Source organism: Drosophila ficusphila, unplaced genomic scaffold, assembly GCF_018152265.1.
Source record: "Drosophila ficusphila isolate 14025-0441.05 unplaced genomic scaffold, ASM1815226v1 contig_791, whole genome shotgun sequence".
Taxonomy (NCBI): domain Eukaryota; kingdom Metazoa; phylum Arthropoda; class Insecta; order Diptera; family Drosophilidae; genus Drosophila; species Drosophila ficusphila.
This window is the reverse complement of record NW_025064737.1, coordinates 19,319,223-19,346,851: the sequence shown is the minus strand read 5'-3', so window position 1 is coordinate 19,346,851 and position 27,629 is coordinate 19,319,223. Positions and strand designations below refer to the sequence as shown.

The window sequence follows — 27,629 nt, the reverse complement described above, 5'->3', positions numbered from 1 at the left end:
GCATTGAGGACGCACTTAATCAGCATTTGAATCTATTCCCTGCAGGCAATTCAAGCGCCTCGGTTACCGGATGCACGGGCAGCGAAGTTGAGAAACAAATCGGAATCTGGGAACGCCGGGTGAAGGGACTCCGCCGCCTGCAGCTCGGTTGGGATCAGGCCAGGCCACCAGATGCGCCCGCTTCCGTGGTCGTGGATGTCACCGGCGACAATTCTATTAGCGTCCAAATCCTAGAGCCATTTGAAGGGGCCATCGGCACGAAATTCAGAGGTAAACCGCAGGGCTTCAAGTGGCTGCGTCAGTCGGCAGTACAATGGGATGGGGCTTGTGATTGTGGTCAGGTCGCAAAGCAACGGTTGGGAAGTGGATCTCCATTTAATTCCCGCTGCTTGTCTGCTCATTCCCTTGCCATTTCAAGTGTCAGTGAACTTTTGGAGAGTTTTTTGTGGGTTTGGAAAGCCAAATACATAGTCGTTTTAGAATGTAGATTTTAGATTTCCCATTTTAATTTTTCAATTAGAGTAAGGACTTAAAACCTGTAGTTCTAAAATTGATTTTAATTCCTCGCAGTTCAATGGTCAACCCGCGCGGATTTTAACAATGTTGTGGGCGAAAGTGAGCTGCTGGAGTGGATTAGCTTTCATGGAACGATGGGCGCCCAATGCCACATATCGGGACTTACCCAAGGTCGTCGGTATTTCCTGCGAGCCTCATGTGGAAACGTCAAGGGATGGGGTGCATATAGAACCTCGGTGCCCGCCAGCGTAGTTCCCTCAAGTAAGTTTGAACTCTTGTTATAATTAACACAATTTAACTAACATATCTTTACCAGCTTGGCGGGACTTGGAGAATCGGGAGGATCGATTTGTGGGCCGCCATCGTATCCTGGACAATCTGTTCACCGCCGTGCGTTTGGCTAGACCTGCCGATGTCTCCGAACTGACCTTGGATCCCGCGAGCGCCCAGCGGCGCAATCCCAAAAAGAAGACTACCATTAAGCAGCTATTCTCGGTGACCTCCAAGTTTCAAAAGACTCTGAGACGGTGAGTAATCTACAGGTTATTAAATATACTAGGAACTTTTTTTAAATATTTATTTATTTCCCAAAACAGCGGCATTTACTTCTCTTGCATTGTCCACTGCGATGATAAAGTGCTGGTCACGAGCGAGGACTTTCCTCCGGTCATCGAGGTGGATGAAACCTATCCGAGTGCTCTGCACATGGACTACTACTGGTTGATGAAGGTGGCCTGCACCTGGGAGGACGTGAGATCACTGCGTTCGGATATGGAGCGCAACCTCACATCCGCCGTTCATTTCCGCACCAAGCTTCTTTCGGCCGTCTGTCAGATGCAATCGGCATTGGGGATCACGGATTTGGGTCAGCTGTACTATAAGCCACTAAAAGATGCCCAGGGAACTGTTGTGCTGACCTGTGTGCAGTCCGTAAAGAGCCAGAAGGCCGTTTCCATTCTAAACTCGCGATGGTTGCCAGTCAGTAAATTGCAGAAGAAACTGGGAGCTCTGCATGAGGATTACACCATCAACGAGCAGCTCATCTCCTCGATTGGCGATCAATTGCACTACCAACAGGCGGCACTACAGCGCTTGGAACCGGGATTATATTTGGGATACCTGAAGATGCAGGCCTCCATGGACCAAATCCAGGTGGTGGTGCCCGTGAAAACGCCGAATGTCTTGCCCCACTGCAAAGTGCGTGAAAACAGCCACATCACGGCAGAGGAATGGCAGGTTCTGCACCGTTGCAGCAGCGATCCTCTTCGCCTGCCGCTGGACTTCAGCTCTCAGGGCGGGGATTCCGCTTCCGGAGGAGCAGCCACCACCGAGGTTCAGCGACTGTTCCTGTACGATCTCACCAACGCAATGCACAAGCTCTTCGCCAGCATGAACATCAAGGGACCGGATGCAACCACTCACCGTCTGTATGATGTGGAGGTGATCGAGCACAGTCCGGACATTAGTTTCCTAGTGGTCTGTCCATCCGCGGAGTCATCGTGTGCCGTGCCCGGCCAGTCGGAGTTGCTGCTGCAGAGAGACGATCTGGCCAGCCTGAGCATCCAGGCATTTGAGATGATTCACCTGCGAACCTATCAGCCGGCAATCATCCAGAAGTACGCCCGCCTATCCTGCATCCTCGAATTGGACACTGCTTTGGCCACGCATTCATTAAGAGAGGCCTTCTCGAGCAGTGAACTCCAGGTGGCCAAGGACCGTTTGGCCACGCTACAGGAGCTCAGTTCGAGTCTGACGATCGTGTGGAAGAGCGTCCGCTGGCTAATGGACGTGGTGGCGTATGCTCGAAACAAAAACGCACAACCTTCGCTGGCGATGCGAGAAATTCTGGACTTCTCCCAACAGAGACAAGAAGAATCCGGAGCAGCGTCGGCGGCAGGTTCTGCCAGCAAACAACTGCTGCAGCTCCCCATCCGCGAGAGCAAGTTCTCGAAGACGGGACAGGGAAGAGGCAGTTGGCCAGGTCCGGGAACCAGCGAAGATCCGGCACAGGGCAAGCCGGAGCACTCGAAATCGGAGCAGAATCTGGAGTTCAGTGCTATTACGCCAATGGAACCTGCCACCAAACCAGTTCCTACACAGCAGCAAACCCAGCAGCAATTGCAACAGCAGCAGCAACTCCAGCAGCAACAGCAACTTCTGCAAGTTTCCACCACCAGCGAATATGCCGGCTCCATTTGCTCGGAAGTCTCGTTCAGGAAGAACAGTGGCGACTCCATGAGCTCCAACTACACATCTCGCAGCTTCTACTCCGCCGTGGATTCAGCCTCCGATGGAAACAGCACAAGCAGCGTGTTTGCAATCCCGCCTTCACGTTCCGATGACACTTTGGCGGATGCACTGCGTCACTCGCAGGCGGTGGCTGCCCAGCGCAAGCGAACGAGCTCGAATATTGGTTCCCACACCAATCCCTTGATCACGGTGCACAGCTCAAGCTCTGCTCCTTATCTGACTGGATCGAGTGTTTCCTTGAGGAGCGGTAATGGAGCCTTCGCCACGGACTTGGAGCACAAGCCGCTGAAGCCATCGGCAAAGGCAGCTTCCAGTGCCAACCTACGAGAGGGTGGACCTTTCTTGAAAAGCACTCTAGCTGAGCTGAGAGCTGTGGGTGGCGAGGAGCCGGTGGCCAGTACCTCGAAGGCATCCTCCATGAAGAGCTTGTCGCGGCAGAGCAGCGAAGAAGACTCCGCCAGCTGTTCCAGCCTCAATGCAGAACAGACACCGGGGATTATTCAGGTGTACACCGCCTACAACACGGGATTGGCAAGTGGAACCAGCCTGAAGCTTCACGTCACTCCAAAGACGACCGCCCGCGAAGTGATCAACCTGGTGGTGAAGCAGCTCAACATGGCCGTTGTGCTCAAGGGAAACAATGGACCCATCTACGGACCTGAGGTGCTGGAGAACTTTTGCCTGGTGGCGGTTATTGGAGCACGGGAACGCTGCCTGCGAGATGACTTTAAGCCCCTACAGTTGCAGAATCCCTGGAAGAAGGGACGACTGTATGTCCGGAAGAAACACGAACTTCTAGCCGCAATAGAACACTCCAACCGGAAGTCCCACTTGATTTGAATATTCGGAATCAAATCAAACTTAAGCTGGGGATGTAACGAAGGTGTGAAGCACTTGATAAGGTCATGGGTAGCATAGAGATCTCTAGAGATTTAAAAACTTAAGATTTAGGTGGCCGAAAGTAGGCCTTTGTTTGTACACAATTTGTTTTTAAAGCTTTCGAGATTTACCTGACATCCCACATTTCGCTATCCTTCGTTCCAAGTCTTGTAAATTTTGATGTGTTTCAGATTTTGGATATTTCCATTCACAATTCCTAACCACTCCCCCCACCCCCCACCAGCGCAAAGATCGTTGACCAACTCCCGAATTAGACTGAATTACTTATGTATGCTGCAACGGCAAACTGATGAAATTGTATTTGAAATGGTATTATATTTTGAGTAGTTATTAATTCAACATTACCCAACCAAACACAAAAACAACCACACACACACACGAATCGGACTAAACAAAAACAGATTGTTGTTAGTTGTTCTAGAGTAAAGAAGGTTACGCTCGTACATATGTAGTATGTATGTTATATAAATATTATGCGTGCATCAATGTATTTTATTGTATGTATTTTGTAGTTTAGTAAACAAATGTTTTGATTGTATTTTTGTGGCATTTTTAGGGGCACATTTTTTGATCTAAATGTTAATTCGGTAAATACGGAACACAAAAGCCAAACCAAACCGGCGACGAAACTCAAAGAACAGATGTCAATATGCATTTTAAGTGTCACTCTTGATGTCTTTGATGTGTGTGTGTTCTTGAAAATTGCAATTCCATTGGATTTAACCAATACGTTAGCTGTAATTAATTGCTTAGTATGTAAACAATGAAAATCACCACAAAAAAAATGATAACAAAAATTGAAAATATTTTTTAAAAATATATTGGCACAACTGAATGTTGAAAAAAATAATAGGCAACTGCAAATTGAAATTAAAATGATTGTATTATTAAACGTAGCAATGTGAACTCCAAGTCCGGACCCTATCAACTCTACTCAGCAATTGGCTCGACGAGCTCCCAAATACTTGATAGTCCCATTTCCGCAATCTACTCAACTGTTGGCCCACTTAGAAACCATACTATTAACAAGGCTATCTCAATGTGCAGAGCCGTATGTGTCTATTAATAACTACTCTACTCTGTACTCTCTCAATAGGAAATACGATAAGTAAATTATAGGAAATTCTCGAAATACGCGTATTTGTTGTGAACCGGTAGACAAAGAAACAGTTTTCATTGTCAAGCTCATGATGTCCCAATTAGTTTATTTCCATTGGACGACAAGACGAATTTAGATTGGAGTGGCAGGTCGGGTAAAGAAAACATTTTTGAATCTTATGAGAAACTAGACGAGAACACTTACTTTAAAAGAATGTGCAACACAGAGTCCATAATAGAGATATCGAACTATTTAAGATGTCTACGACCAACAAAAACGATTTTTGTACGTTTACTCTTGTTTTTGAGATGGCGAAACAGACGATTTTGATACATTTTTTACTCTATGGTTTACCAGTCCTAGGGCTCGACGAACAGCAACGAATGTAGCTAAGTTTTGACCAAAGAAGATCAATACCCAAACCCTTTTGCGTTCACCGCCCGGTTTCAGAATTGTCTTACAGCCAACAATCGCCTCGATTCGAATGGTCCCCAAAAAATGGTCGAACGAACAACGAATGTAAACAAGTTCCAAACTGAGTGGCCAGTTGTTTCAGTTTGTTATTTCGGAATGCCAATTAAACGATTTCAATTGTCAGACACAGCGTCCGTCCCCAGTAGGAAAAAAAGAGCGTTTGGTTTTCGAATGGAGCGAAATTATACAGAGTATTATTTTGAATTGCGATCCAGTGAGATTAGTTTTTACGATGCAATCTAATTGTAGTTATAGCTAATTGTTAATGGCCTACAAAAATGCGAAATGTAAATGTAACCAAAAGCATTGAACGATAAATGTTGTAGTCTTTCCGCATACATGAACATGAAAAACACATCAACGCAGACAATTCCTGTAATTAGATATATAGAAGATGAAACTTATCAAGTATAAACTCAGCCCAATGTCAGTGCATTCATTATCGACTACCTGAGTACGTTTATCGGTGTGTTAATGGCCTATACAAATATACAAAACACTCCAAATAGGGAGCGTTGGTAAGGATAATGTGAGTACGAAGCATTCAAAGAATATTCAATTAACCTAATAAAGACTCAACAATTGTTATGGTGTAATTCCGACGGATTGTTTTGCATGTGGAGGTGTTTGGAATGTTCTGGACTCTAGATAAATTAATGATATACAACAGAAAGTGCAAAATCATTCGGACGAAGTCAGGCGGAACATAAAGATGGGTCACAACATCTAGTACTGAAAGTGATTTATAATCGCCCGGTTACGTATACGCCCTGTGTGGCGTTGGCTGATCAAGCGCTTATCAAGCGACACTGCACTTGGATGCGATTTGTCTTACAAAAATGGCACAAAAAGTTACTAATAATGATAACGAGCTGATAACGCCCGCAATAGCTACAATATTTCACCAGTTACCAAGATAATGCCTGTAGGTTTGATTGTGTTCCAGAGCCTTCTTTTCCATGTTTCAAATGTTTAGGCAACATGTTGCTAATGTTTATTTTGGAGGCCGATGCGTCATCGTCGCTGGCCCGCATGTATAGATACCCATTTAGTGACGAAACGAGCCCGGAGCTGTAAAGATCGGCAAACAAGTTATATTGAGTCAGCTCCAGCTATCTCTGGGCACTCTCCCTCTCTTTCTATTGGGGACTTTTTAAACATACAAGTCATTCTAATGGGAGAAACAGCACGATAATTGCGTTTAATGTTTGCTTTTCCTTTCGCACAGCGCACCTATCCATTTGTGCGAGTATCTTATGTATGTATCTTTTCAAGTTCTTTTATTAAGTCATAGATTCAAATAGGGCACATAGTCCTTGAACTTTGCCCCCAAATTACATGTTCTCATTTGGCACCCACCTTTCTGGCCACGCTCATTAATAAACCATTCGTCCACCAACTTCCTCCACTTGTCAATTAAATGCCCCACTTACGGCTCTGCACGCCTATTTTGCCTCCATTCCAATCTCAAACGTTAAGCACTTCAGAACGTATGTACATATGTATGTATATGGCCGCTGTAAATTTTCCCAACTGATTAGTTTGTTTCCTCTGGACAGATTTCACATTTTTTGTTTAGTATTTCCATTTATTATTGGTGGATTTATGGCCAGTAGTTGTTGCACCTTGCCATCGCTGATACCATCTAAATCGGCAGTTATATATTTAATATATCTGCCGTATACAATATTCTAATCAACATCGAGCCTTTTTATTTTATTTTATTTTTTTCGTATCGACAGGCGAGCGGCCGGTCAGCCACGTGATCTGGTTGGGTCGTCGGGCGAGACGCGTCTGCCTTTAATTAGATTTGAGTCCACCAGAAGCAGAGGCCTAGACAGCGATTAGCGGGGCAAATAACAAGCCACTACAAGGAAATCGCATAGAGCACTTGTCTGCGAACCGAGCATATAAATTACACCAGCTGGACGTATACTTAATTTGTAACCGAGGCATTCAAACCGGTTGGGGTCTCGAATCGCTGACCCCCAGGCTGCTGGAAGCAAGAGACACAGACTGCAGTTGTTTGCCGTTTTTGAAACGCTTTATATTCAGAATAAGTATTGAAAAATCGTTTACAGTAAAATCAATCGGTCGGCTTCGAAATCCTCAGTTGGGGTTTTGTATAACAAACAATAAGTACACCACTGTATATGAGCATACATTACAAACATTAAAACTATAGCCTAGCATCTGGTTTACGGGGTGTGTTACTTAAACTAATCGCTGGACCGCGAGGCTCCCACAATGTATCCCTTGGCGGTGAGGACGCCTCGGCAGCGGACGTGCACTTGGTACCGCAGCGACCAGTCGATTGTGTAGCCCGGTGCTAGTTCGGCGAACTGTTCTTCGGGCAGCAGCAGCTCGGGATCGCTGTGCGTGTTCAGCTGGATGTCGTGGGCGGCGCAGAACTCCTGCAGTTCCGGTGGCACCACGCAGCAGGTGGACAGGTTGACCTGGGCGATTGTGGGCGCCACCTGGGCGCTTTTGTGCAACTCCTCTAGGGCCGACGCATCCAGATCGGCAATGCCAAGCTGGGTGATTTGCTGCTTGAGTGCGTACTGCTCTAACGATTGGTACAGTTTTTTAAGCTCTGCCACGCCGCCGTCGCCGTTTCGCTGGCTCCAGTTGCTGGTCCTACCGGCGGTGGAGCCCTCTGAGCAGGGCGACTTGGCCGGAACTCCGCCTGCTGCTGTTGTGGTCACCGGCGTTGCGCTGGCAACCGCGTTCGGGTGGTAGGCCAACACCACATTGTCCACGTGCGTCACACTAAGTATGTTGAGTAGCGCCTCCACCGCCTGGTTCACAAACTCCGTGGAGTGGCGATTGAGGAATATCTTAGCACCGATGCTAATTTCGTTCCGTCCGTTCTCCGTCAGCCGGGTGGTCAGCTCCTGGGTGGCTCGCTGCACCCGGCCGTGCAGCTCGTCGATCTCCTTTTCCACCACCACGCGCTCCACACTTGGATCGCCGAGCAGCGTTATCTTTAGCCCATCATAGAGCTCCTCGTTCGACTTGCGCTGCCCGAGTTCCGTGATGATGTTGCCCGTGCTAATCACCACGTTCTGGTACTTCTTCGTTATGGTCGGTATCATGGTGACAGGTGTATTCCTTTTTTGGTATTCTATTTGCTTAGCTCCGCGACTGCCAATGACAAGAGCAGCCCTCTCAGGTGGGTGAAACGCGTGTGTTCTCGAGCAGCGAGCGCCTGGCCACTTAAATACACTTTGCACCGAAATGTGAGAGAAACAAAGTTAGCGATGGACGGCAATCGATCGGCCCTTAAAAGCGCCTATCGATGTATCGGAAGGGGTGCCGAAGTTCTTCGCATTTAATTTATTTGAGTAATTTAAAATACATATTTTTATTTTAGATTTAGATTCATTTTAGATATCCAAAAAAAAAAAAAAAAACAAATTATATTTAAAAAAAAAAGGAAACACATTTAATTCAAACTTTTGCTTTTAATCAAAATATTGAATACATAAATTCAAAACAGGTATTGCAATCGATCAATTTTTTAACGGTATCTTTTTCTTGACTGTCAAAATTGACAACTCTTTAAACTTAAAAAAATTAAAGGATATTTCCGACAAATTTTAAACCAAATTCCAAAGACAAAAATGTGCCGACGAGCTGTACGCGAATGGCTAGTACTGCTGACCATGGAGAAGTACATTGGAAGATTCCTGGAGCGGGGCTACGACAGTATTGCCAACTGTAAGCTCATCGTAGCCAGTGATCTTGTAATGCTGGGAGTGGACGATGCCACTCACCGGAAGCTCTTGCTCGACGGAGTGCAGTTCCTGATTAATGCACCCGAAAAGTTCATCTGCGCGGAGCCGTGTGAGCTACATCATTATCTCGAGAAGGAATCGGATCCGGAAATCGAATGCTTGAAGAGCTCCATTTTTCAAACAAAAATAGATAGAGAGCACGTGGAAGATAGTTCTCCGCCAAAAATCGCAAGAAGAACTTACTGCCATGAATTCAACAAAGTAAATCACAAGGAAACAAATCCGATATTCACCAATGATGTTCAACAAGAAAAAGGATATCTGAATGAAGACGTTTGCGACGACGAGGACGAACCAGTAGATATAGAGAAATAAAACTAGCGATGAGTTTGCTGTAATATAAAATATGGGCTCGTAAAAACTAAATACAATATTAACAATTAATATTCTTTTGTATATAATCGTATTATCTAACAAAATTCTTGGCTCCACTGTATTGTTCGTTAATTTGGCTACTTTAATGGCTTACCTAAATATAATCAACACGAGGGGAATATCCCCCAGATCCTAAAATGCAAACATTATCGGGATCAATAAATAAAAGTGAGCAAATTTCAAGAAACTCACATATCTTCTTCGTCTTCTTTTTACTTAAACGTAATTAATGGATTCAACAAAGCGTTTAACAAATACTTGATGCCCCTCATAAGATCTTGAAGACGGGCATCCATGGGAGAAGCGGCCACTACACGTTCGATGCTCGCTGTGCCTAAATCCGGGGACTGGCAATTCACACACTCGATGGTCTTTAGTTGCACCTGCACGCTGTCCGCCAAATGTTGAGAATTGCGCAGGTTTCCATAGAAGAGAACCACATCACCTGCGCTCAAAAGCCGGGTGAAGTTTCCGAAGTCATGATGAGCTCGCAGGATCACATCGGTGGAGGTGGAACGACCCAGCAGACTGCTAGTTTTCTTAGTGCCCACTTTCACCAGCAGCTCGTACTCGTAGCGGTTCCAACGCTGTAGTGTGCAACTTCCGCTCTGCATCTTTAATGTCTTTATAACGCTCCTCCATTCATCGCACTGGCTATCCAACTTGGGATCGCACTTGAAGTGCTGTGATATGTTGTCGCCATGCACACAGCGTAGCAGCTTTCCAAGCCACGGCGGCAAGTAGTTAACAATCAAATCCTCTAACATGTTGGTCACCCGTGAGATTTCCACTTTTTTGATGGTGCCCTCCCAAGTCACCGGCATGCCATTCAGATGGGAGCAACGGAGCTGCGCCTTTATCTTATTCGGCTGCTCGTAGACAGGTTGGGCACAAAGAGCGTGAAAGCGATCCCACTGCAACGTATCCGTTTCGGAGAGGGCGTGCAGCCCCACTCTAGGCATAGCATTAAAACGGGGCGTATCCTTGAAACTGGAAGTCATGTAGGGAAAGACCAACAAGCAAGCCGTAGTGACTGCCATAATAAGCTGAAAGCAAAGTTTTTAATAACAAAATGGTTTTTTTTTAAATCACTTTACTTACTTGCAGCATGGTAATGTACTTCTGGGTGGCTCGATTCAGGGCCAGGACACAGGATAACACCACTACCAATCCGCAGGCAATGGCAGTGCTGCCCCAGCGCAGCTGCTCACTGGCCAAGCCCAAGCTATCAATGGCCACGAAGACTGGCACGAGAAGAGCTACGATTCCGAATAGTGGCAGGAACAATACGATTCCGGCCAACCCTAAAGCAGCGCGCATCACACCAAACATGGTGGCGCTCTGCGAGGTGGCGATGCACACCTGCAGCCAACTGAGCGTCACGCAGTGCGGGATGAGGTAGGTGTATACTCCATGCCAGCGGGAGCGCTTGGCCATCATCACCAACAGGACGGGAATAAAGAGATACAAGGCAGTGCGGCAGTTCAAACAGAACTCAATCCCGTTTCCGATGACAAAGGACGAAAAAGTGGGAACGCGTAGATCCAGAAAACGCCACCGAGTCGACACAACTTCGTCCATTTCGTAGGGGTACTTGGCAAGCACATTTACGGCAAAGGAAACTATCACTAGCCAATCAGGCAGTAGGTGGGAGGAGGCGTACATGGACACGCCCATCGTTAGGAAGGTGAAGGCTCCAGAGACAATAGTTAGTTCCGAGTGCGGGAGCCAGGCGTCGGTCACCAGCGGATACACGATCAGGTTGCAGATAAAGGCACAAAAATAATACAGGTACGGCTTCATATTGTTGCGCAAAAAGCGCTGCTCTGCAATGTCCGCCTCGATGTTGTGATCACCGTAGCTGAGAAAAAGTCCAGACCAGATGCGAAAGTCCACGAACTGCTGCTTTGTCTTCAGCATCTTACAGGTGGACCAAATCATGATGCCCAGGCTGAAGTAATAGCTGACCAGGGGCAGCATGCTTCGTGTGCTCCACCAGGAGAGAGCCACAAGCAAGCTGCAGCGTACGCTCAGCGGGATGACGTTGGGTATGGACACAATCAGGTTGAGCAGCCGGTGGTAGAAGAGGGTGAAGAAGATGAGCGGGTGGAAAATCATGCGGTAGAAGCAAGGTACATGGTCCAAGCTCCTCGGATCCGGCACAGATAATGTGAGGGCCTCATTTACACTGGGCATCTGCCCGGCACTGTAGTTGGAAGCAGCCGAAACCAGGTGAGCTTCAGTTATGAGGCGTCGTCGCTCTACATTGGCAAGGCCAGTTGTGGAAACATCCTCCAGGGGCTCGCACTCTGTTTCTGGCTCTCCCTCGCTGCTCGAGGGATCGTCGTCTCGTCGACGCCGTTTACGTTGCAAATTGTATATGCGGCGCATCTTGCGCTCCAGCTGTTTGGGGGTGATGTGCTCGTTGCCATTTGAAAGGCAGGCAAAAAGCTCCCGGGCTGCTTTTCTCGCAGCTCTTTCGCCTGGCGTCATGGCCAGGCAGCGACGCACTTCGTCTGCATTCTCTGTCGTGATCCCACTGCCATTATTGTAGCATTGGCGCAGCAACTTTGCCGCATCCTCGTGTCCATTGTGGGCAGCACTTACCAACCAATTGACGGCCTTCTGGTTCTGATTGCCCTTGTCAATATCGGGTTCTACACGGGTCAATAAAATTTTTTTTATTTAATGTCAATTTTTCACGCTATTACTCACCAATGGCATTGTTAAGTAGTTCCTTGGCCAGATCATATTGCATCTGTGGACATCCCTCCTCCGCAATGTGATGCTTCAGTTTGTTCAATGAGGCACGATCTGTAAGAGAGTATTTATCCATTTGAGTTAAATATTTCAATGACCTGATTCAATAAATTTACCTTCAAGATTCCATCGCCTACGTTTGGAAACACCCGTAGGCTCATTTTGTGTCCAGGTGGCCATCTATGAGAGTATTTTCGGTTTGTTTACGAAAATTCGTGTAATTGTCAGCCAGTTTTGGCTTGGCGATGGCATCGTGTACCATCTTCTAATAGAGATGGCAATGGTAATTGTTTACAAGTGCGGTGCACGGTAAATACAGCTTAAAAAAATAAAGTAAAATATGGAAACGATGTGTTTTTTTCTAAAACTTCGAAATCCGTTGGCGGAGAGTGAAAATTTTGCACCGTTTTTTTGTTATTAACAATTAAAGTTGCGATTTGTAGTACAAATTCGGATCTGAGTGACCGTATTTGCAATAATCAGCCACCAGACGAATGCAATAATCGGCACATCACATGCAAATACGGTCACTCAGATCCGAATTTGTACTACAAATCGCAACTTTAATTGTTAATAACAAAAAAACGGTGCAAAATTTTCACTCTCCGCCAACGGATTTCGAAGTTTTAGAAAAAAACACATCGTTTCCATATTTTACTTTATTTTTTTAAGCTGTATTTACCGTGCACCGCACTTGTAAACAATTACCGATGATCGATACTTTTTGGCTGTGACTTCGTTACAGCGCCACTCGTCATCGCCTATCGATACGCACCCATGCCGGCGGTATTTTGTCGCGAAAATTGTTGTTTATTTATTGTTTGTAAGTGATTTAAGCGAAATATAAAATGGAGAGAAACCTACAGAAACAGATTTATGGCATATCGCGAGAGTCCTCTCCGGGTTTGCGAAGATATAGCATGCCAGCGGCTCCGGCAGACAGCACGCGAAAATCTTTTTTTGGCGGCAACGCCAGTCTTGCCCAGTTGCCCGGAAATCTCAAAAAGACTGCTCTGACCAACAGGTAAATGCTCCACACATACTTACTAAGTCTATTTTCATATATTTTTATGTTTTTAAGCCGGCTTAGTTTGTCCGTGCGATCCACTCAGTCTATTCCGGGCATACGCTCCGACTACAATGTGGTGGAGAGTTTTGGCTGTCCATTGCCCGTGGTTGTCAACGAGGCGCTTACCTTTGCCGGATCGGGAGCGGGAACGGTCACCGCCAAAGTGACTCAAAATGGTTGGGCTTGGGTAAGAGATTGGGAAACCATATCTATCAAGTCCATAAACTATGAAGTTTATTTTCGTCCAGGTTGTCCAAGGCAGACGTCTCTTAATTTGGCAATACAAAGATACGACCAGATCCGCTTCGCCACCTCGCCTGGGCAAACCAACCAGACGGGGAGGTGGATTGGCCCAGTGCCGGGAGTTGACCCTGCCCTACAGCGATCTGGGCCATAAGAGCGACTTGATAAGCGTTTTCCAAACAGAAGGTCAGCAAATGGCCTCCTGCATTGCTGTCTCTGCCACGGGAGAAGTTCGCTACTGGTCATCAATCGCGCATGACGGTAATTCTGTGGATCTATCCATCCTAACTGGCCAGGAGTTTGTCCAGCTCCTCAATCTGCCCACACAGCAGGGCTATCTAGCAGTTACTACCACCTGCAATTTGGTTTTCCTGAGGGTCGGACTCACCAACGGTCGTTACACGCTACACCATAAGACCATTAAGCCCGCCACTAGTTTCCTTGGTGGCTTTGGTAAGAAGTTTGCTTCGATTTTGATTGGCATGAACACAGGTGGTGAAAAGGATCAGGTAAAGTATTTTCTCATACCGATTGATGTACATCTTTTAAAGCTTTTCATCTCTAGGCTTTGGTTGGTATGTGCTGCGAAAGCAATTCTGAAACTGGAGAAACAGTCGTAGCCGTGCTTTCCGACCGTGCAATTCAGCGGTGGAGTCTATCTAACAAGGGAAATGCCGAAAACCTTCTGTACGAGGATGGGGAAGTGGTGCGCAGGATTCGTGATGAATTTAAAACCAAGTTCTGGAATGTGCGACTGCCCGCTGATAATGTAGAGATCGATCTGCATTTGCTAGACTTTCATTTGGTGAAGGAAAAGGCGTACATTCTGGCTGGAGCTGTGAACTCTGCTCATGCTCCACAAATGTGCTATGCTCTGAGTAAGAACTTACTTAAATATGTTTTCATTATTATAAAAACATACCATTTTAGTAACTGCAAGTCCACAACCGGAAAGTATGCTTATGGAGTCCTTTACACCGCTTAAGATCAACAAGTTTTTCAATGCCAAAACTGAAGAAGATTGCCTCAGTCTGCGCTTCGTGGTGGGCAGCAGTCACCTTTATTTGTACACTCCCAAGGTGGTGTACCCCCTGCACTTATCCAATTCCGTGCCAACAGCGGAGCTGGAAGCCGAGAAGATTGAGTTCCACCTCCATGATGATCGCATTTTGAGTGCTGCAATCTGCAGTCAACTGCCGTTGTTCTTTAGCCGCACCCATGGTTTAGTTTCCATCACTCCAGGTGATTTTGACGGTACCGAAATGATGAACATGAGCTCCTGCAACACCCCCGACTTGTTCGCCCCCAACTCTTTCAATGCCAGTTTCGGTGCTCCTGAGCAGACAACTTTGACTGGCAGCACAAATAACCTACACCTATTCGAACTGGATCCGGATGAGATATACAATGAACTTTGCGATGAGGTGGGCCAACTGAAGGCGGCATTCCTGTACCACTTAAAGCGAAACAACAACATGGTTAAAACAATTGTCGGCGAACTAATGCGCAGCGTGAATGAAGCCGATCCAAATGGGGCACCGATAGATGCCTTCAAGTTGGATAGAATTGTTATTACAATTGCCGAAGATTTGGCGGAAGATATTCCGATTTCAGATCCGCGTTGGGAGGAAGCTCTCGGTGATCACGATAGCAACCGGCATGCTATTGGCAGTTCACGTTCGATGCAGATTATCAATCAATTAAGGGATAAGATAATTGCTTTCCAGCATTTCGTCACCTTCTTGCATTCCAGTGGAGTTTGGGAAAAGGTATAAACCAAAAAGTCTAAAATTTTTGCATACTAAAAACAAACCTGTCCTTTCCAGCTTAATGCCATACCCTGCGGAAGTCATATGCTAAAGCCCACCAGCTTTATTCTCTCCGACATCAGTGAAAAGATAGTGGCTGCCATGGCTCTACGTTCATTGCAGACTAAGATGCCCAAGCTAATTGAAGAGGCCATCGAGGCCACCGTTGCGTTGTGGGATGAGAAACCCCAAGGCAGCCTTACCAATCAGGATATATTCTATGTGAAGCTGTCCAAGTTCCAAAACGTATTCGAGGCCTTGGCTGATATTGCCGACGAAAGAATTGCTGCTCAGAGCCAGACCACCATATCAGTGGCCCACTTTATCAACGACATAAACTCAATTGTTCTGGACACTCTGGGTCAAGTGTTTAGGCATCGGGAGCAGCATGCCAGTAGCTTCAGACTGAGCAATGACAAGCTAACCTCCTACGAAAATCTTCCATGGACTGCGATGGCGGGAAGCGCAGGTGTCCGGGACACTTTAACCCGGCTGATCGATATCAGCGTTCGGTACGGAGGCCACTGCGTTAGCGAGACTGAGTTGAAGCAGCACTTGTATCAGCAAATATTTGAGCTGGTGGATCTGGTACTTGATGGAAGAAGGACCTACTTGGAAAGCGTTCGAGATACGGAGAAGTTCAATGTGCTGCAGCAGCAGTTTGAAGCCCAGCGCAGGGAACTCATCTCAGTACTGAGTATGAAATAAATCTGCTATAAATGTTAGTTTTTACTCTAAACCTCTTTTCCAAATTTTCAGTCAAAGATCGTCAGTACGAGTACGCCGCAAAGCTCGCCGAAAAGTACCTGGACTTTCAATGTTTAGTGCTCATCTGCGATGAGACGCAGGACAAAGATCGGCTGGACGATTACACCCGCAAGTATGAGGAATATGACTTCTCACAGTTCGCTATCAATTGGCACTTGCGCCAGAACCGGCACGGCGAGGTCTTCGAACGCTTCAAGGGCAACCAGACGGCGTTGGCTCAGTTCATGCGCGACCATCCGTCCCTGGGCTGGATCCAGTTAATATTCAACGGCGACTTCGAGCGGGCGGCCAAGGTGCTCTACGAATTAGCCCAGTGCGAAACGGAGTTTGTGGCGCGCAAAAAGTCTATGTTGTCGCTAGCAAAATTGGCAGCTTTCGCAGCAGCCGATTCCGATTTAACTGCCCAGGTTGAGAAGATCAATGCAGATCTAACGCTGATCGAATATCAGTCGCAATTGAGCCATGACATATTGCAAAGTTTTGGCTTCGACTCTACCGAACAAAAGGTTCTTAAAGCAGAGGAGATTATTAACGTAAGACAGTTAATTTATCGACTGATAATCTTTATTACAACTACTAATTATCCACAGCTTAACATTGCCGAAGAGAATGACACTGCCACCGAAGCGGAGTTCCGTAAATCTCTGGAGCTTCTGAGTTACGTGGACCAGCCATACGACATGAGACACAAGATCTGGTGCGCAGCCATTAAGCGCGACAACTGGACGGATTACGATCCCAACAATGCAGTGGATTACATACAGAAACTCCTCTTCTTCAAGATCATCGAACTTTCGCAGCTGATGGACCACGAATCCGAGAACTTCCTGCCGCCCATGGAGGATTTCCTAGAGAGCGTGGAGCTCGGTGATTTGCCGCAGCAGAAACCATTCCAGTATCTGCTAAAACTGACCTACGAATATGTGGCCGACATGTTCCGGCAGCCGGAAGATATGGAAATCTAAGCGTGCAACTCACATGTCGTTTATTAAAGTTTACTTTAAGAATACAAGATGGTGGCTGGTGTTCTTTCTTGGTCGGTGGACAGTTGCCAGCTGTGTTGTGTTGTTGCGACGCTCAAACGCTGGCATTATAAAATATTATAAACTAAGTTGCTTTGTCCCAGGCGAGTCGCTGCCGGCGAAAGTATCTGAAGTGTGGCGAGCGGAGAGCCGGAAGCCCGCCAAGTGTTCGGGCAACTCTAGAGTCGCCCTGGCCCACAGCTCTGTTGGCTGCATTTGCCGCCACTGCGCATCAGTTTAGCTCTGATCATGACCGACGAAACAACTCCGCTTACCACCGCCGCTGCCGGTGGCTCCGGATATGTCGTCCTGCCGCCGTATCAAGGACCCGACCGCGTTTTTCCCGGTGGTGTTTCTCCGCGTTCGCGCCGCAACAAGATGCGGCAGTTTCAGTGCTGCATGGGTATTACTTTTATGTGAGTGTGTTTCGGCAAAATCAAATTGTAGACAATATCTCCAATTGATATTATTAACCAGAGTATATTGGTGCAAGGCTCTCAAAGTGATTCTGGTTCTTTTTTTTGTTGGGAATATCTAACCGTGCAGGAAAATTTATAATAAAGATATTTTTCTTGCTTTTTATTTAAGCTGCAAGTAAAAACGTTCCTTTTAATTTCACCGCTTAACTTCGTAGAGAAAATTTCAAACAGTGAGAAATCAATTTGCCAACCCACGCCATTAGGTTATTCAATACCTGATCATGAACCCACCGTGAACGTTTAGTCGTCGCTTAACCGCACTGTGCCAACCACAAAGTAATTTCACTTTCCCGCCCGCAGAGCGATTGTACTCACCGCCCTTTGCCTGGCCCTCGTGTTCAGCGATTCCCTTAGCGGTCGCGATGGGGGTCCCAGTTTCTTCTTCGTGGTAAATGGATCGGAAGGAGAGCTGCCGCCAAACAGACCGCTTCCAGACGAGCCGGCAGCCAGTTGGGCCTTGGAGCAGGCGGCACTGGGTCACCATGATGGCGCCCAGGCGGTAAGCGCTGGGATCAAGGCTTTGGGGGATCGAGAAATACTGGAGGAGGGTCTGCTGCCCAACGAGGTGAACACGCCGGCCTTTCGACACTACAGATCGCTGAGCACAAATCCAGAGGCGAGGAAGCTGGCACGACGTGGCTATGTGGAAAACCAGGCAACCTTGGATATAGCCAAGCGTTTCAACTATACCAAGCAGCCTGGACGCAGCAATATCGGCTGGGGACCAAAGATAGTCCTTCCTGATCCAACGGTGCTCCGCTTGGATTGCGATTTCAATGCTCGCTTTAGGAGATCCACTGGGGTTTGCAACAACAAGAAGCATCCGCGGACTTATGGAGCTTCGATGGTTCCTTATCGCCGGATGGTCTCTCCGGATTATGCAGATGGTATTGCTGCTCCGCGGATTAGTCATCATGGTCGCCTGCCGCCGGCTCGTCAGGTGTCCTTGAAGATTCATCGCTCCAGTTACGAAACAGATTCGAATTTTACCGTGATGCTGGCGGTTTTTGGCCAATTCATGGACCACGACATTACGGCCACCTCGTTGACAACTTCGCAAGAGGGAGAATCCATCGATTGCTGTGTGGCTGCCACTCGTGAACAGCATCCGGAGTGCTTTCCCGTGGCTATCCTGCCCGATGATCCTTACTACAAACAGTACAACATCAGTTGCATGAATTTCGTGAGATCTGCTCCTGCTCCCACGGGAAGATTTGGTCCAAGGATGCAGCTTAATCAGGCGACGGCTTTTATCGATGCCTCCGTGGTCTACGGAAATCTGGAGCAGCGGCAAAATCAATTACGCAGCTTCATCAATGGATCACTTCGGATGTACATCATGGAGGATGGTCGGCCACTCCTCCCCATCTCTTCAAATCCTTCGGATGGCTGCAATCGAGTACAGATGACCCGCCAGGGGAAATACTGCTTTGAATCTGGAGACGATCGGGCCAATGAGAACCTGCTGCTCACCTCAATGCATCTCCTTTGGGCTAGACACCACAATTATTTGGCTAAACAGCTGCAGGAGCATAATCCTCACTGGGAGGATGAGCGTTTGTACCAGGAGGCCAGAAAGATTCTGGGTGCCCAGATGGCACACATCACCTACAATGAATTTCTGCCAGTGTTGCTTGGAAGGAATCTCAGTGAGGTGAAGGGTTTGCTGCCCTCCAAGGATAATCTAAATGCCCCGGATACTTATGACCCAGAAGTGGATCCCAGCATTGCCAATTGCTTTGCAGCGGCTGCTTTTCGATTTGCACACACCCTTCTGCCAGGATTGTTCAATGTCTCCAAGGATAATAGTAGTGCTGAGTCCATCGAACTGCACAAGATGCTCTTTAATCCTTTTTCCCTCTGGGCGGAACATGGAATTGATCACGCTTTAATGACGGCGGCCAATACTCCCGTAATGCAAGTGGATCGTTTCTTTTCGCTAGAAGTTACCCAAAAACTTTTTTGAGGGAACCGCCGAGGATAGGGTGCCTCTTTGCGGTTTGGATTTGGTATCCTTAAACATTCAGAGGGGTCGGGATCATGGAATACCTTCGTATCCGGTCTTCAGACGGCATTGTCGTTTGCCTCCAGTGGACACGTGGGAGCAAATGGCCCAGGCTGTGGATAACGCCACATTGGATTCTATAAGGCAGATATATGAGTTAATTAAGATGAGATTCTTACGGGTGAACTGGAAAATAATATACTATTTCCTTAGATCCCCACAGGATGTGGATGTGTACACAGGTGCACTAAGTGAACCACCTTTGGGAGGAGCTATCTTTGGTCCTCTCCTAAGTTGTATGGTATCTGATCAATTCATACGCTTAAAAATGGGAGACTCCCACTGGTATGAAAGGAAAATGGGTCCGCAAAAATTTACCAAAGGTAAAAGTTCATCAAATGTACATTTCTACCATAAATACTGTAGTTTTTGGATTTCTTTTTTAACAGCTCAACTTAGAGAGATTTACAAAACCAGTCTGGCAGCCATCATATGTCGAAATTCAGATGGTATTACCCAAATTCGGGAGCATGTAATGCAGAGACTTCGGGATAAAGGTAATCCTCAGGTGAACTGCCAGGATTTGGAGGGATATAACTTTAACTTTAAACCCTGGTCCGAATCGGAGCAACCAAATGAGCTGCACAGAACAGGAATAAATAGAGGAGCTACTTCAGTGCGAGTGATGTCTAATAACTCAACCCAGGGAAATCATCGAACAGCCAATGTAACTCTTAATATTGATAAAGGTATCTAACATAGGTAAAGGAATAAAATATTATTAAGTACAGACGGTTACTTGGTCGAAGGGGAAAACAATCCTATCACTTTAAAACTCGAAAAATTATTTAAATTAAAGATAACATAAATATGATAAACATATCGTAAAATATGTTAGATATGCAAGAAACTAATTTAGTTATAGAAAGTAATTTTTAATCTATGGTCTAACACTTGAATGATGCAATAATAATTTATAAAGAGTAACAGTAACACTGTATTCGGTTCAATAGAGTATAGTACTTTAAGAGAACTCATAAGAGATATTTGTAAATTTGTTTTGAGGCCTTTAAGCTCTTTTTAAAATCGTAATCATTAATAAAAACATAAATTTTGAACGCATTACAAGCTTCTTTGTCTGGGAAGCCAGTAACAAATAAAAAAAACTAGTAGTCTCTCTTTAATTTCACAACGATTTCTCTGCTGATTGGCGAGAAGTGGGCGGCTTTCTATAGATTAATTTATCAATTACGAATAGTTTGGTATGCATTCAGTCATTTTATTATAAACTTTATTAAAAAAATAGATTTTTAATTTTATTTATTAACTAAGCCAATGCTCATTTAAGCCTTTAAAATAGTTTTCATAATCAATGTTCATTTAAATTAATTCAGTAAAATTTAACCGGTTGTGATATAAACAAATTATCAGTTGTCGTGTTCTCTTTGGTGCTTTTAAGAGATCTTTACTTTCTGCGACATAAACAATAATAATAAGAGAATTCAGACTGCTCTATCAGAATTTATTATCTAAACAGAACGTTGATGTGGAAGAGAATAATACGTTGAAATTCGGACCTATAAATGGAACCCAACGCATTATTCGCCAGTTGAATATAGACCTGCTTTGAGTATCGTTCAGTCTTTAAAAGTTCAGTCAGTTAACCATGTTTTCACTGGTTTTGCTTGCCTTGTCTCTATTGACATTGGCGTGGTACTACCTGAAACACCACTACAGTTTTTGGGAACGTCGCGGATTTCCAAATGACAGGCACTCCGGGATTCCGTTCGGATGTTTGGACAGCGTTTGGAGGCAGGAGAAGTGCATGGGCTTGGCCATATACGACGTCTATAAGAAGAGCAAGGAACGAGTGTTGGGCATTTACTTGCTCTTCCGTCCGGCTGTTTTAGTCCGGGATGCCGAACTGGCTCGTCGAGTTTTGGCACAGGATTTCGCCAGCTTCCACGATCGCGGAATTTATGTAGATGAGGAGAAAGACCCACTGTCGGCCAGTATATTTGCTTTGAGAGGCCAAAGTTGGCGATCAATGAGGCATATGTTATCACCGTGTTTCACCTCGGGCAAACTGAAGGCCATGTATAGCACATCCGAGGATATTGGTGACAAAATGGTGGCTTATCTCCAGAAGGAGCTCCCAGAACAAGGTTTCAAGGAGGTGGATCTCAAGAAAGTGATGCAGAACTATGCCATCGATATAATTGCTTCGACTATTTTTGGTTTGGATGTGAATAGCTTCGAAAATCCCGACAACAAATTCCGAAACTTGGTTACTCTTGCAAGAGCAAATAGTCGCTTTAACGCTTTGTTTGGTATGATGTTATTCCTGGTGCCAAGGTTAGTAATTTATCATAAAATGTGTGTATAAAATGTAACCTATAGTAATGAATTTTCTATAGCATTGCAAAGTTCCTGTTCAGAGTGGGTTTTAAAAATCCAGTTGGACTGGCCATGCTGGAGATTGTCAAAGAGACTGTTGAGTACCGCGAAAAACACGGCATTGTTCGAAAGGATTTGCTGCAATTGCTAATTCAGTTGAGGAATACGGGCAAGATAGAGGAAAATGACGAGAAGTCCTTCAGCATACAGAAGACACCCGATGGTAATGAATCATATAAAGTTAAATAATGCAAAAAAACTAAGCAAAATTGTATTTTCAGGTCATATAAAGACTATTTCGCTTGAGGCCATCACAGCCCAGGCCTTCATTTTCTACATTGCTGGTCAGGAAACTACAGGATCGACCGCAGCATGTACCATCTTTGAGTTGGCTCAATACCCAGATTTGCTAAAACGTCTCCAGGATGAAGTGGACGAGACACTGGCCAAAAACAATGGAATAATCAGCTACGACGCCCTGCACAAGATGGAGTTTTTGGAGCTGTGCCTGCAGGAAACCATGCGCAAATATCCGGGTCTTCCCATCCTGAACCGAGAATGCACCCAGGATTACACTGTACCCGACACCAATGACGTCATTCCCAAGGGAACACCGGTGGTAATATCGCTGTATGGTATTCATCATGACCCAGAATACTTCCCGGATCCCGAGAAATATGATCCAGATCGTTTCTCGGAGGAGAGTCGCAACTACAATCCCACTGCCTTCATGCCTTTTGGTGAGGGTCCCAGGATTTGCATTGCCCAGCGAATGGGTCGTGTTAATTCCAAGCTGGCCATCATAAAGATCCTGCAGAACTTCAACGTTGAGGTGATGAGCAAACGCGAATTGGAGTTCGAAAAAAGCGGCATTGCCCTGATAGCCAAAGACGGAGTTCGAGTGCGTTTGTCCAAGAGAGTCCCCAAATTGGATTAAAACTGATGAAATACAACAGTTAAGTGGTAATAAATCCACTCTGATTATTTTGATAACAGTTAATCCGCTATTAGCATTATCGCTCATTACATAAAAGATAACCTCGGTCAACAAAAAAAAATCGTTACCTTTTATAATATGTTCATTGTAGTAAATTCAAAAATAAATTGTGCAATTTTAGTTGTAGAAAATATTTGTAACTAAGGCGATCAAAATTAATATAGATAGCTATAATAGGTTTTTTTTAGGAACCTTTAAATTTAAAGACTTTTACTTAATTTTTCCTTCTATTTAATAGATATATTTTTAACATTGTTTATGCAATCGAACAAATTGCTTTAGCTATAGACGGAGAAATTGTTAGGGACCCTTATCGCTAACAAAAGATAGGGAAACCCACTGCGATTACCGATTACTAATGCCATGAATAGATACGACAGGCCAACAAATGATATATTTTTTTGGCCATAAAGACTGGTTATTAAAGGCAGAAGGTCGAAATGCATTGCATAGTTGGGAGTCATATTAAATGTTTATAATTATTGTTTATTAAAAAATTACTATGAAATTAAAATAAATATAAATCAAAAAGAAAGGAGAAAAATGCTTAAAATGTGGTCAACATTTTTTATTGATTTCATGCCAATGGTGTTTAATCTTTCGCAATTCAAGAGTCATAGATAAAGATATTATGTACAGTAATAAAACCAGAATGGTAACGATCCGGTCAATATATTTCTAGTCAACCGATGTACCGACTTATCCAATTTATTTGTTGTCCCTCTCAACCTCCAATTGTTGCATTTCCTTTTCATTCTGCAACATTTTCTGTTTATTCTTCTGCCTGAAGATTTCCTTGCTGGCTTCTTTGATTGCCTCGAAGATTTTCGCCTGGGACATTATCTGCTTTTGGACATTTTAATTGAAAAAAAATATTTTTTTAATAATTAAATAATTAATAATATATTAAATATTTCAGATTTAGTAATTAAAATAAATTAAAAAAAAAAAAAAATTTTAAATTTTAATTAAAAAAAAAATGCAAAAAAAATAAAATTTTACATTAAAAAAAATATATTTATTTTTTTTAAATTTTTTAAAAACAAAAAATAAAATAAAATTTTGAATATATATATAATATACATAATAAATGATTCAGTTTATAAATTAAAAATGTTTTTTTTTTATATCTTTTTTTTAAATTATTAAAAAATTAACATTAAAAAACATTTTTTTTATTAGAACTAATAAAATATGAATATTTATAAATAAATTTTAATAAAAAATTTTTGTAAAAATGTATTAAAAATTAATAATTTTTAAAAAATAAAAATTATTAATTTTTATTAACTAATATTAATTATTTATTTTGTTATGAAAAATAAAAAATAATTTATAATTTTTATTTATTTAATATTTAAAGTTATATTTTGGCTTAAAAATTTATTATTAATTTGATTAATATGTATAATTATACCCTTGCAGAGCAAAAGGGTATTATAATTTCAGTCAGAAGTTTGCAACGCAGTGAAGGAGACACCTTAGACCCCATAAAGTATATATATTCTTGATCAGCATCACCATCTGAATCGAAATATGTATGTACGTCTGTCCGTCTGTCCGTCTGTCCGTCTGTCCGTCTGTCCTCCTGTCGGTTTCTATGTAAACTAGTCTCTCAGTTTTAAAGCTATCGTGTTGAAACTTTTCCAAAAGTTGTGTAGTTATTGCACGCAGTATATAAGTCGGAACGAGCCGGATCGGCCGACTATATCGGATAGCTCCCATACAAGAGGTCAAAAAAATAAAGGATACAAAAGTTTTTTTTTTTTTTTTTTTTTTTTTTTTTTTTTTTTTTTTTTCTTTTTTTTTTTATTAACATATTACTATTTTAACAGTTTATCAATGATGACGAGATGTTTCTCGTGAAGGAACATATCAAGGATTACATACTTACGCTGTAACTATTGGATTACGATGAGGAATAATTTTATTTATTTTATCAGAAGTTTTATTTTTTGTAAGTTTTTTTTGAGCATTTTTTCATAGAAGATTATCTCCAGCTATTGAATTAGGAGCTTCATGACCTCCTTTAGGAATTATTTCATAGTAGTTTAATTTTTTTTTTTTTTAATTTAAATTTTTTTTTAAAAAAAAAATAATTTTATAAAAAAAAAAATTTTAAAAAAAAAAAAAAAAAAAAAAAAAAAATTTTTTTTTTTTTTATTTTTTTTTTTTAAAAAAAGGGTTTTTTTTTTTTTTAATTTTTTTTTTATTTTTTTTTTTAAAAAAAAAATTTTTAAATTTTTTTTTTCTTTTTATTATAAAAAAAATAAAAAAAAAAAAAATTTTTTTTTTATTTTTAATATTTTATAAAACAATTTTATTTTTATTTTTTTTTTCTTTTCATAATTAATGTATATTTAATTAATTCCGCAAACTTTAACCGGTTGTCATGTAAACGAATTATCAGATGTCGTGTTCTCTTTGGTACTTTTGAGAGGTCTTTACTTTCTGCGACATAAACAATAATAAAAAGAGAATTTATTATCTAAACGTTGATGTGGAAGAGAATTAAACGTTGAAATTCGGACCTATAAATGGAGCCAACGCATTATTCGCCAGATCAATGTGGACCTACTTTGAGAACCGTTAAGTTCAGTGAAAAGTTCAATCGGTTAACCATGTTTCCGCTGGTTTTGCTGGTCTTGTCGCTTTTGACATTGGCGTGGTTCTACCTGAAACACCATTATAGTTTTTGGGAACGTCGCGGATTTCCAAATGACAGACACTCCGGGATTCCGTTCGGATGTTTGGACAGCGTTTGGAGGCAGGAGAAGTGCATGGGCTTGGCCATATACGACGTCTATAAGAAGAGTAGGGAACGAGTCTTGGGCATTTACTTGCTCTTCCGTCCGGCTGTTTTAGTCCGGGATGCCGAACTAGCTCGTCGAGTTTTGGCACAGGATTTCGCCAGCTTCCACGATCGCGGTGTTTATGTAGATGAGGAGAAAGACCCACTGTCGGCCAACATATTTTCTTTGAGAGGCCAAAGTTGGCGGTCAATGAGGCACATGTTATCGCCATGTTTCACCTCTGGCAAGCTGAAGGCCATGTACACTACGTCCGAAGATATTGGCGACAAAATGGTGGCTTATCTCCAGAAGGAGCTCCCAGAACAAGGTTCCAAGGAGGTGGATCTCAAGAAAGTAATGCATGACTATGCCATCGACATAATTGCTTCGACCATTTTTGGTTTGGAAGTGAATAGCTTCGAAAATCCCGACAACAAATTCCGAAACTTGGTAACTATTGCAAGAACAAATAATCGCTTTATGGCTTTGTTTAATATGATGATATTCTTGGTGCCAAGGTAAGTAATTTTTTATAAAATGTAGGAATAAAATATAACCTATAGTAATGATTTTTCTCTAGCATTGCAAAGTTCTTGTTCAGAGTGGGTTTTAAAAATCCAGTTGTAGTGGCCATGCTTGAGATAGTAAAAGAGACTGTTGAGTACCGGGAAAAACACGGCATTGTTCGAAAGGATTTGCTGCAATTGCTAATTCAGTTGAGGAATACGGGCAAGATAGAGGAAAATGACGAGAAGTCCTTTAGCATACAGAAGACTCCCGATGGTAAGGAAACATATAAACGTAAATAATGCATAAACTGAGCAAGAACAAATTTTCAGGTCATATTAAGGCTATTTCGCTAGAGGCCATCACCGCGCAAGCCTTCATTTTCTTCATTGCTGGTCAGGAAACCACGGGATCGGCCGCAGCATGTACCATATTTGAGTTGGCTCAATACCCAGAGTTGCTGAAGCGCCTCCAGGATGAAGTGGACGAGACACTGGCCAAGAACAATGGAAAGATCACCTACGATGCCCTGCACAAGATGAAGTTCTTGGAGCTGTGCTTGCAGGAAGCCACCCGCAAATATCCGGGTCTTCCCTTCCTGAACCGAGAATGCACCCAGGATTACCCTGTTCCGGATACCAATGACGTCATTCCCAAGGGAACACCGGTGGTGATCTCTCTGTTTGGTATTCATCGCGACGCAGAATACTTCCCGGATCCCGAGAAATATGATCCAGATCGTTTCTCGGAGGAGAGCCGCAACTACAATCCCACTGCCTTCATGCCTTTTGGTGAGGGTCCCAGGATTTGCATTGCCCAGCGAATGGGTCGTGTTAATACCAAGCTGGCCATCATTAAAATCCTTCAGAACTTCAACGTTGAGGTGATGAGCAAACGCGAATTGGAGTTCGAAAACAGCGGCGTTGCCCTGGTAGCCAAAGACGGAGTTCGAGTGCGTTTGTCCAAGAGGGTCCCCAAATTGGATTAATTTTTCAAACTGATGAAATACATTAGTTAAGTGGTAATAAGCCGCTAATAGCTACACCGCTAATTTCATAAAAAATAATAACCTCGGTTAACAAAAAAAATAATATATTCATTGTAGTAAATTCAAAAATAAATAGTGCAATTTTAGTTGGAGAAATTTGTTTTAACTAAGGCGATCAAAACATACATATATAGATAGCAAAGATAAGTTCTTTTAAGAACTGTTTAATTTAAGGGCCTTTAACTTTATTTTCCCATATATTTTATATATATTTTTCTAAAATTGTTTGATGCAATCAAACAAATTGCGTAAGCAATAGACGGCAAAATCGTTAGGGACCCTTATTTGATTCTGGCCATAAAGAATGTTTAATAAAAGCAGAA

General features: G+C 43.5%; 7 protein-coding genes across 11 annotated transcripts in view; 5 read left to right on the top strand and 2 right to left on the bottom strand.

The window, feature by feature from the left end:
- LOC108095778 overlaps positions 1-5,835 on the top strand; it is a 34,379-nt gene extending 28,544 nt beyond the window's left edge. For all 4 annotated transcript variants that reach the window (XM_017197028.2, XM_017197031.2, XM_017197030.2 and 1 more), the window contains 4 exons: positions 46-270; positions 571-777; positions 833-1,043; positions 1,113-5,835. In XM_017197028.2, coding sequence (XP_017052517.1) covers positions 46-270; positions 571-777; positions 833-1,043; positions 1,113-3,606 — 3,137 coding nt within the window. In that variant the 3' untranslated portion in view covers positions 3,607-5,835. The remainder of the gene's footprint in view (positions 1-45; positions 271-570; positions 778-832; positions 1,044-1,112) is intronic.
- A 1,421-nt stretch (positions 5,836-7,256) lies between these two features.
- Positions 7,257-8,491, bottom strand: LOC108095780 (glutamate--cysteine ligase regulatory subunit). Its single transcript, XM_017197034.1, has one exon. It carries the CDS (start codon positions 8,332-8,334, stop codon positions 7,459-7,461), a length of 876 nt encoding a protein of 291 aa, XP_017052523.1. The 5' UTR covers positions 8,335-8,491; the 3' UTR covers positions 7,257-7,458.
- Positions 8,492-8,735: 244 nt separating this feature from the next.
- LOC108095781 lies at positions 8,736-9,420 on the top strand. Its single transcript, XM_017197035.2, has one exon. It carries the CDS (start codon positions 8,863-8,865, stop codon positions 9,349-9,351), a length of 489 nt encoding a protein of 162 aa, XP_017052524.1. The 5' UTR covers positions 8,736-8,862; the 3' UTR covers positions 9,352-9,420.
- LOC108095779 (wolframin) lies at positions 9,341-12,435 on the bottom strand. Of its 2 annotated transcripts, XM_017197033.2 has the most exons (5): positions 12,288-12,435; positions 12,127-12,225; positions 10,513-12,068; positions 9,604-10,457; positions 9,341-9,543 (listed from the first exon to the last, which is right to left on the bottom strand). In XM_017197033.2, the coding sequence occupies exons 1-4, from the start codon at positions 12,349-12,351 to the stop codon at positions 9,624-9,626; spliced, it is 2,553 nt and encodes an 850-aa protein (XP_017052522.1). In that variant the 5' UTR covers positions 12,352-12,435; the 3' UTR covers positions 9,341-9,543; positions 9,604-9,623. The 2 variants fall into 2 exon arrangements, with proteins under 2 accessions (XP_017052522.1, XP_017052521.1); XM_017197032.2 differs by having other exon boundaries at positions 9,341-10,457.
- A 487-nt stretch (positions 12,436-12,922) lies between these two features.
- LOC108095931 (nuclear pore complex protein Nup133) lies at positions 12,923-17,071 on the top strand. The gene is made up of 8 exons (XM_017197268.1): positions 12,923-13,195; positions 13,253-13,427; positions 13,489-13,992; positions 14,049-14,361; positions 14,414-15,252; positions 15,310-15,988; positions 16,051-16,592; positions 16,650-17,071. The coding sequence occupies exons 1-8, from the start codon at positions 13,020-13,022 to the stop codon at positions 17,022-17,024; spliced, it is 3,603 nt and encodes a 1,200-aa protein (XP_017052757.1). The 5' UTR covers positions 12,923-13,019; the 3' UTR covers positions 17,025-17,071.
- Positions 17,072-17,330: 259 nt separating this feature from the next.
- LOC108095727 (chorion peroxidase) lies at positions 17,331-20,364 on the top strand. Its single transcript, XM_017196902.1, is given in 5 exon segments — positions 17,331-17,497; positions 17,861-19,520; positions 19,522-19,721; positions 19,779-19,948; positions 20,015-20,364. Coding segments are annotated over 5 exon segments (2,505 nt in total). The 3' UTR covers positions 20,323-20,364.
- An 827-nt stretch (positions 20,365-21,191) lies between these two features.
- On the top strand, positions 21,192-27,398 carry LOC108095665. The gene is made up of 6 exons (XM_017196830.2): positions 21,192-21,920; positions 21,983-22,185; positions 22,244-22,897; positions 25,522-26,269; positions 26,332-26,534; positions 26,591-27,398. The coding sequence occupies exons 1-6, from the start codon at positions 21,232-21,234 to the stop codon at positions 27,244-27,246; spliced, it is 3,153 nt and encodes a 1,050-aa protein (XP_017052319.2). The 5' UTR covers positions 21,192-21,231; the 3' UTR covers positions 27,247-27,398.
- Positions 27,399-27,629: the final 231 nt, after the last annotated feature.

Excerpts from the sequence above, each read along its gene's own strand:
- LOC108095780 (XM_017197034.1), bottom strand. The coding sequence starts at position 8,334 with ATGATACCGACCATAACGAAGAAGTACCAGAACGTGGTGATTAGCACG.
- LOC108095781 (XM_017197035.2), top strand. The coding sequence starts at position 8,863 with ATGTGCCGACGAGCTGTACGCGAATGGCTAGTACTGCTGACCATGGAG.
- LOC108095779 (XM_017197032.2), bottom strand. The coding sequence starts at position 12,351 with ATGGCCACCTGGACACAAAATGAGCCTACGGGTGTTTCCAAACGTAGG. Across the intron at positions 12,226-12,287 it reads TAGGCGATGGAATCTTGAAG|ATCGTGCCTCATTGAACAAA; the intron begins GTAAATTTATTG and ends ACTCTCTTACAG. Across the intron at positions 12,069-12,126 it reads ACTACTTAACAATGCCATTG|AACCCGATATTGACAAGGGC; the intron begins GTGAGTAATAGC and ends TGACCCGTGTAG.
- LOC108095931 (XM_017197268.1), top strand. The coding sequence starts at position 13,020 with ATGGAGAGAAACCTACAGAAACAGATTTATGGCATATCGCGAGAGTCC. Across the intron at positions 13,196-13,252 it reads AAGACTGCTCTGACCAACAG|CCGGCTTAGTTTGTCCGTGC; the intron begins GTAAATGCTCCA and ends TATGTTTTTAAG. Across the intron at positions 16,593-16,649 it reads AAGCAGAGGAGATTATTAAC|CTTAACATTGCCGAAGAGAA; the intron begins GTAAGACAGTTA and ends AATTATCCACAG.
- LOC108095665 (XM_017196830.2), top strand. The coding sequence starts at position 21,232 with ATGTTTTCACTGGTTTTGCTTGCCTTGTCTCTATTGACATTGGCGTGG. Across the intron at positions 22,186-22,243 it reads CATACAGAAGACACCCGATG|GTCATATAAAGACTATTTCG; the intron begins GTAATGAATCAT and ends TTGTATTTTCAG. Across the intron at positions 26,270-26,331 it reads ATGATATTCTTGGTGCCAAG|CATTGCAAAGTTCTTGTTCA; the intron begins GTAAGTAATTTT and ends ATTTTTCTCTAG.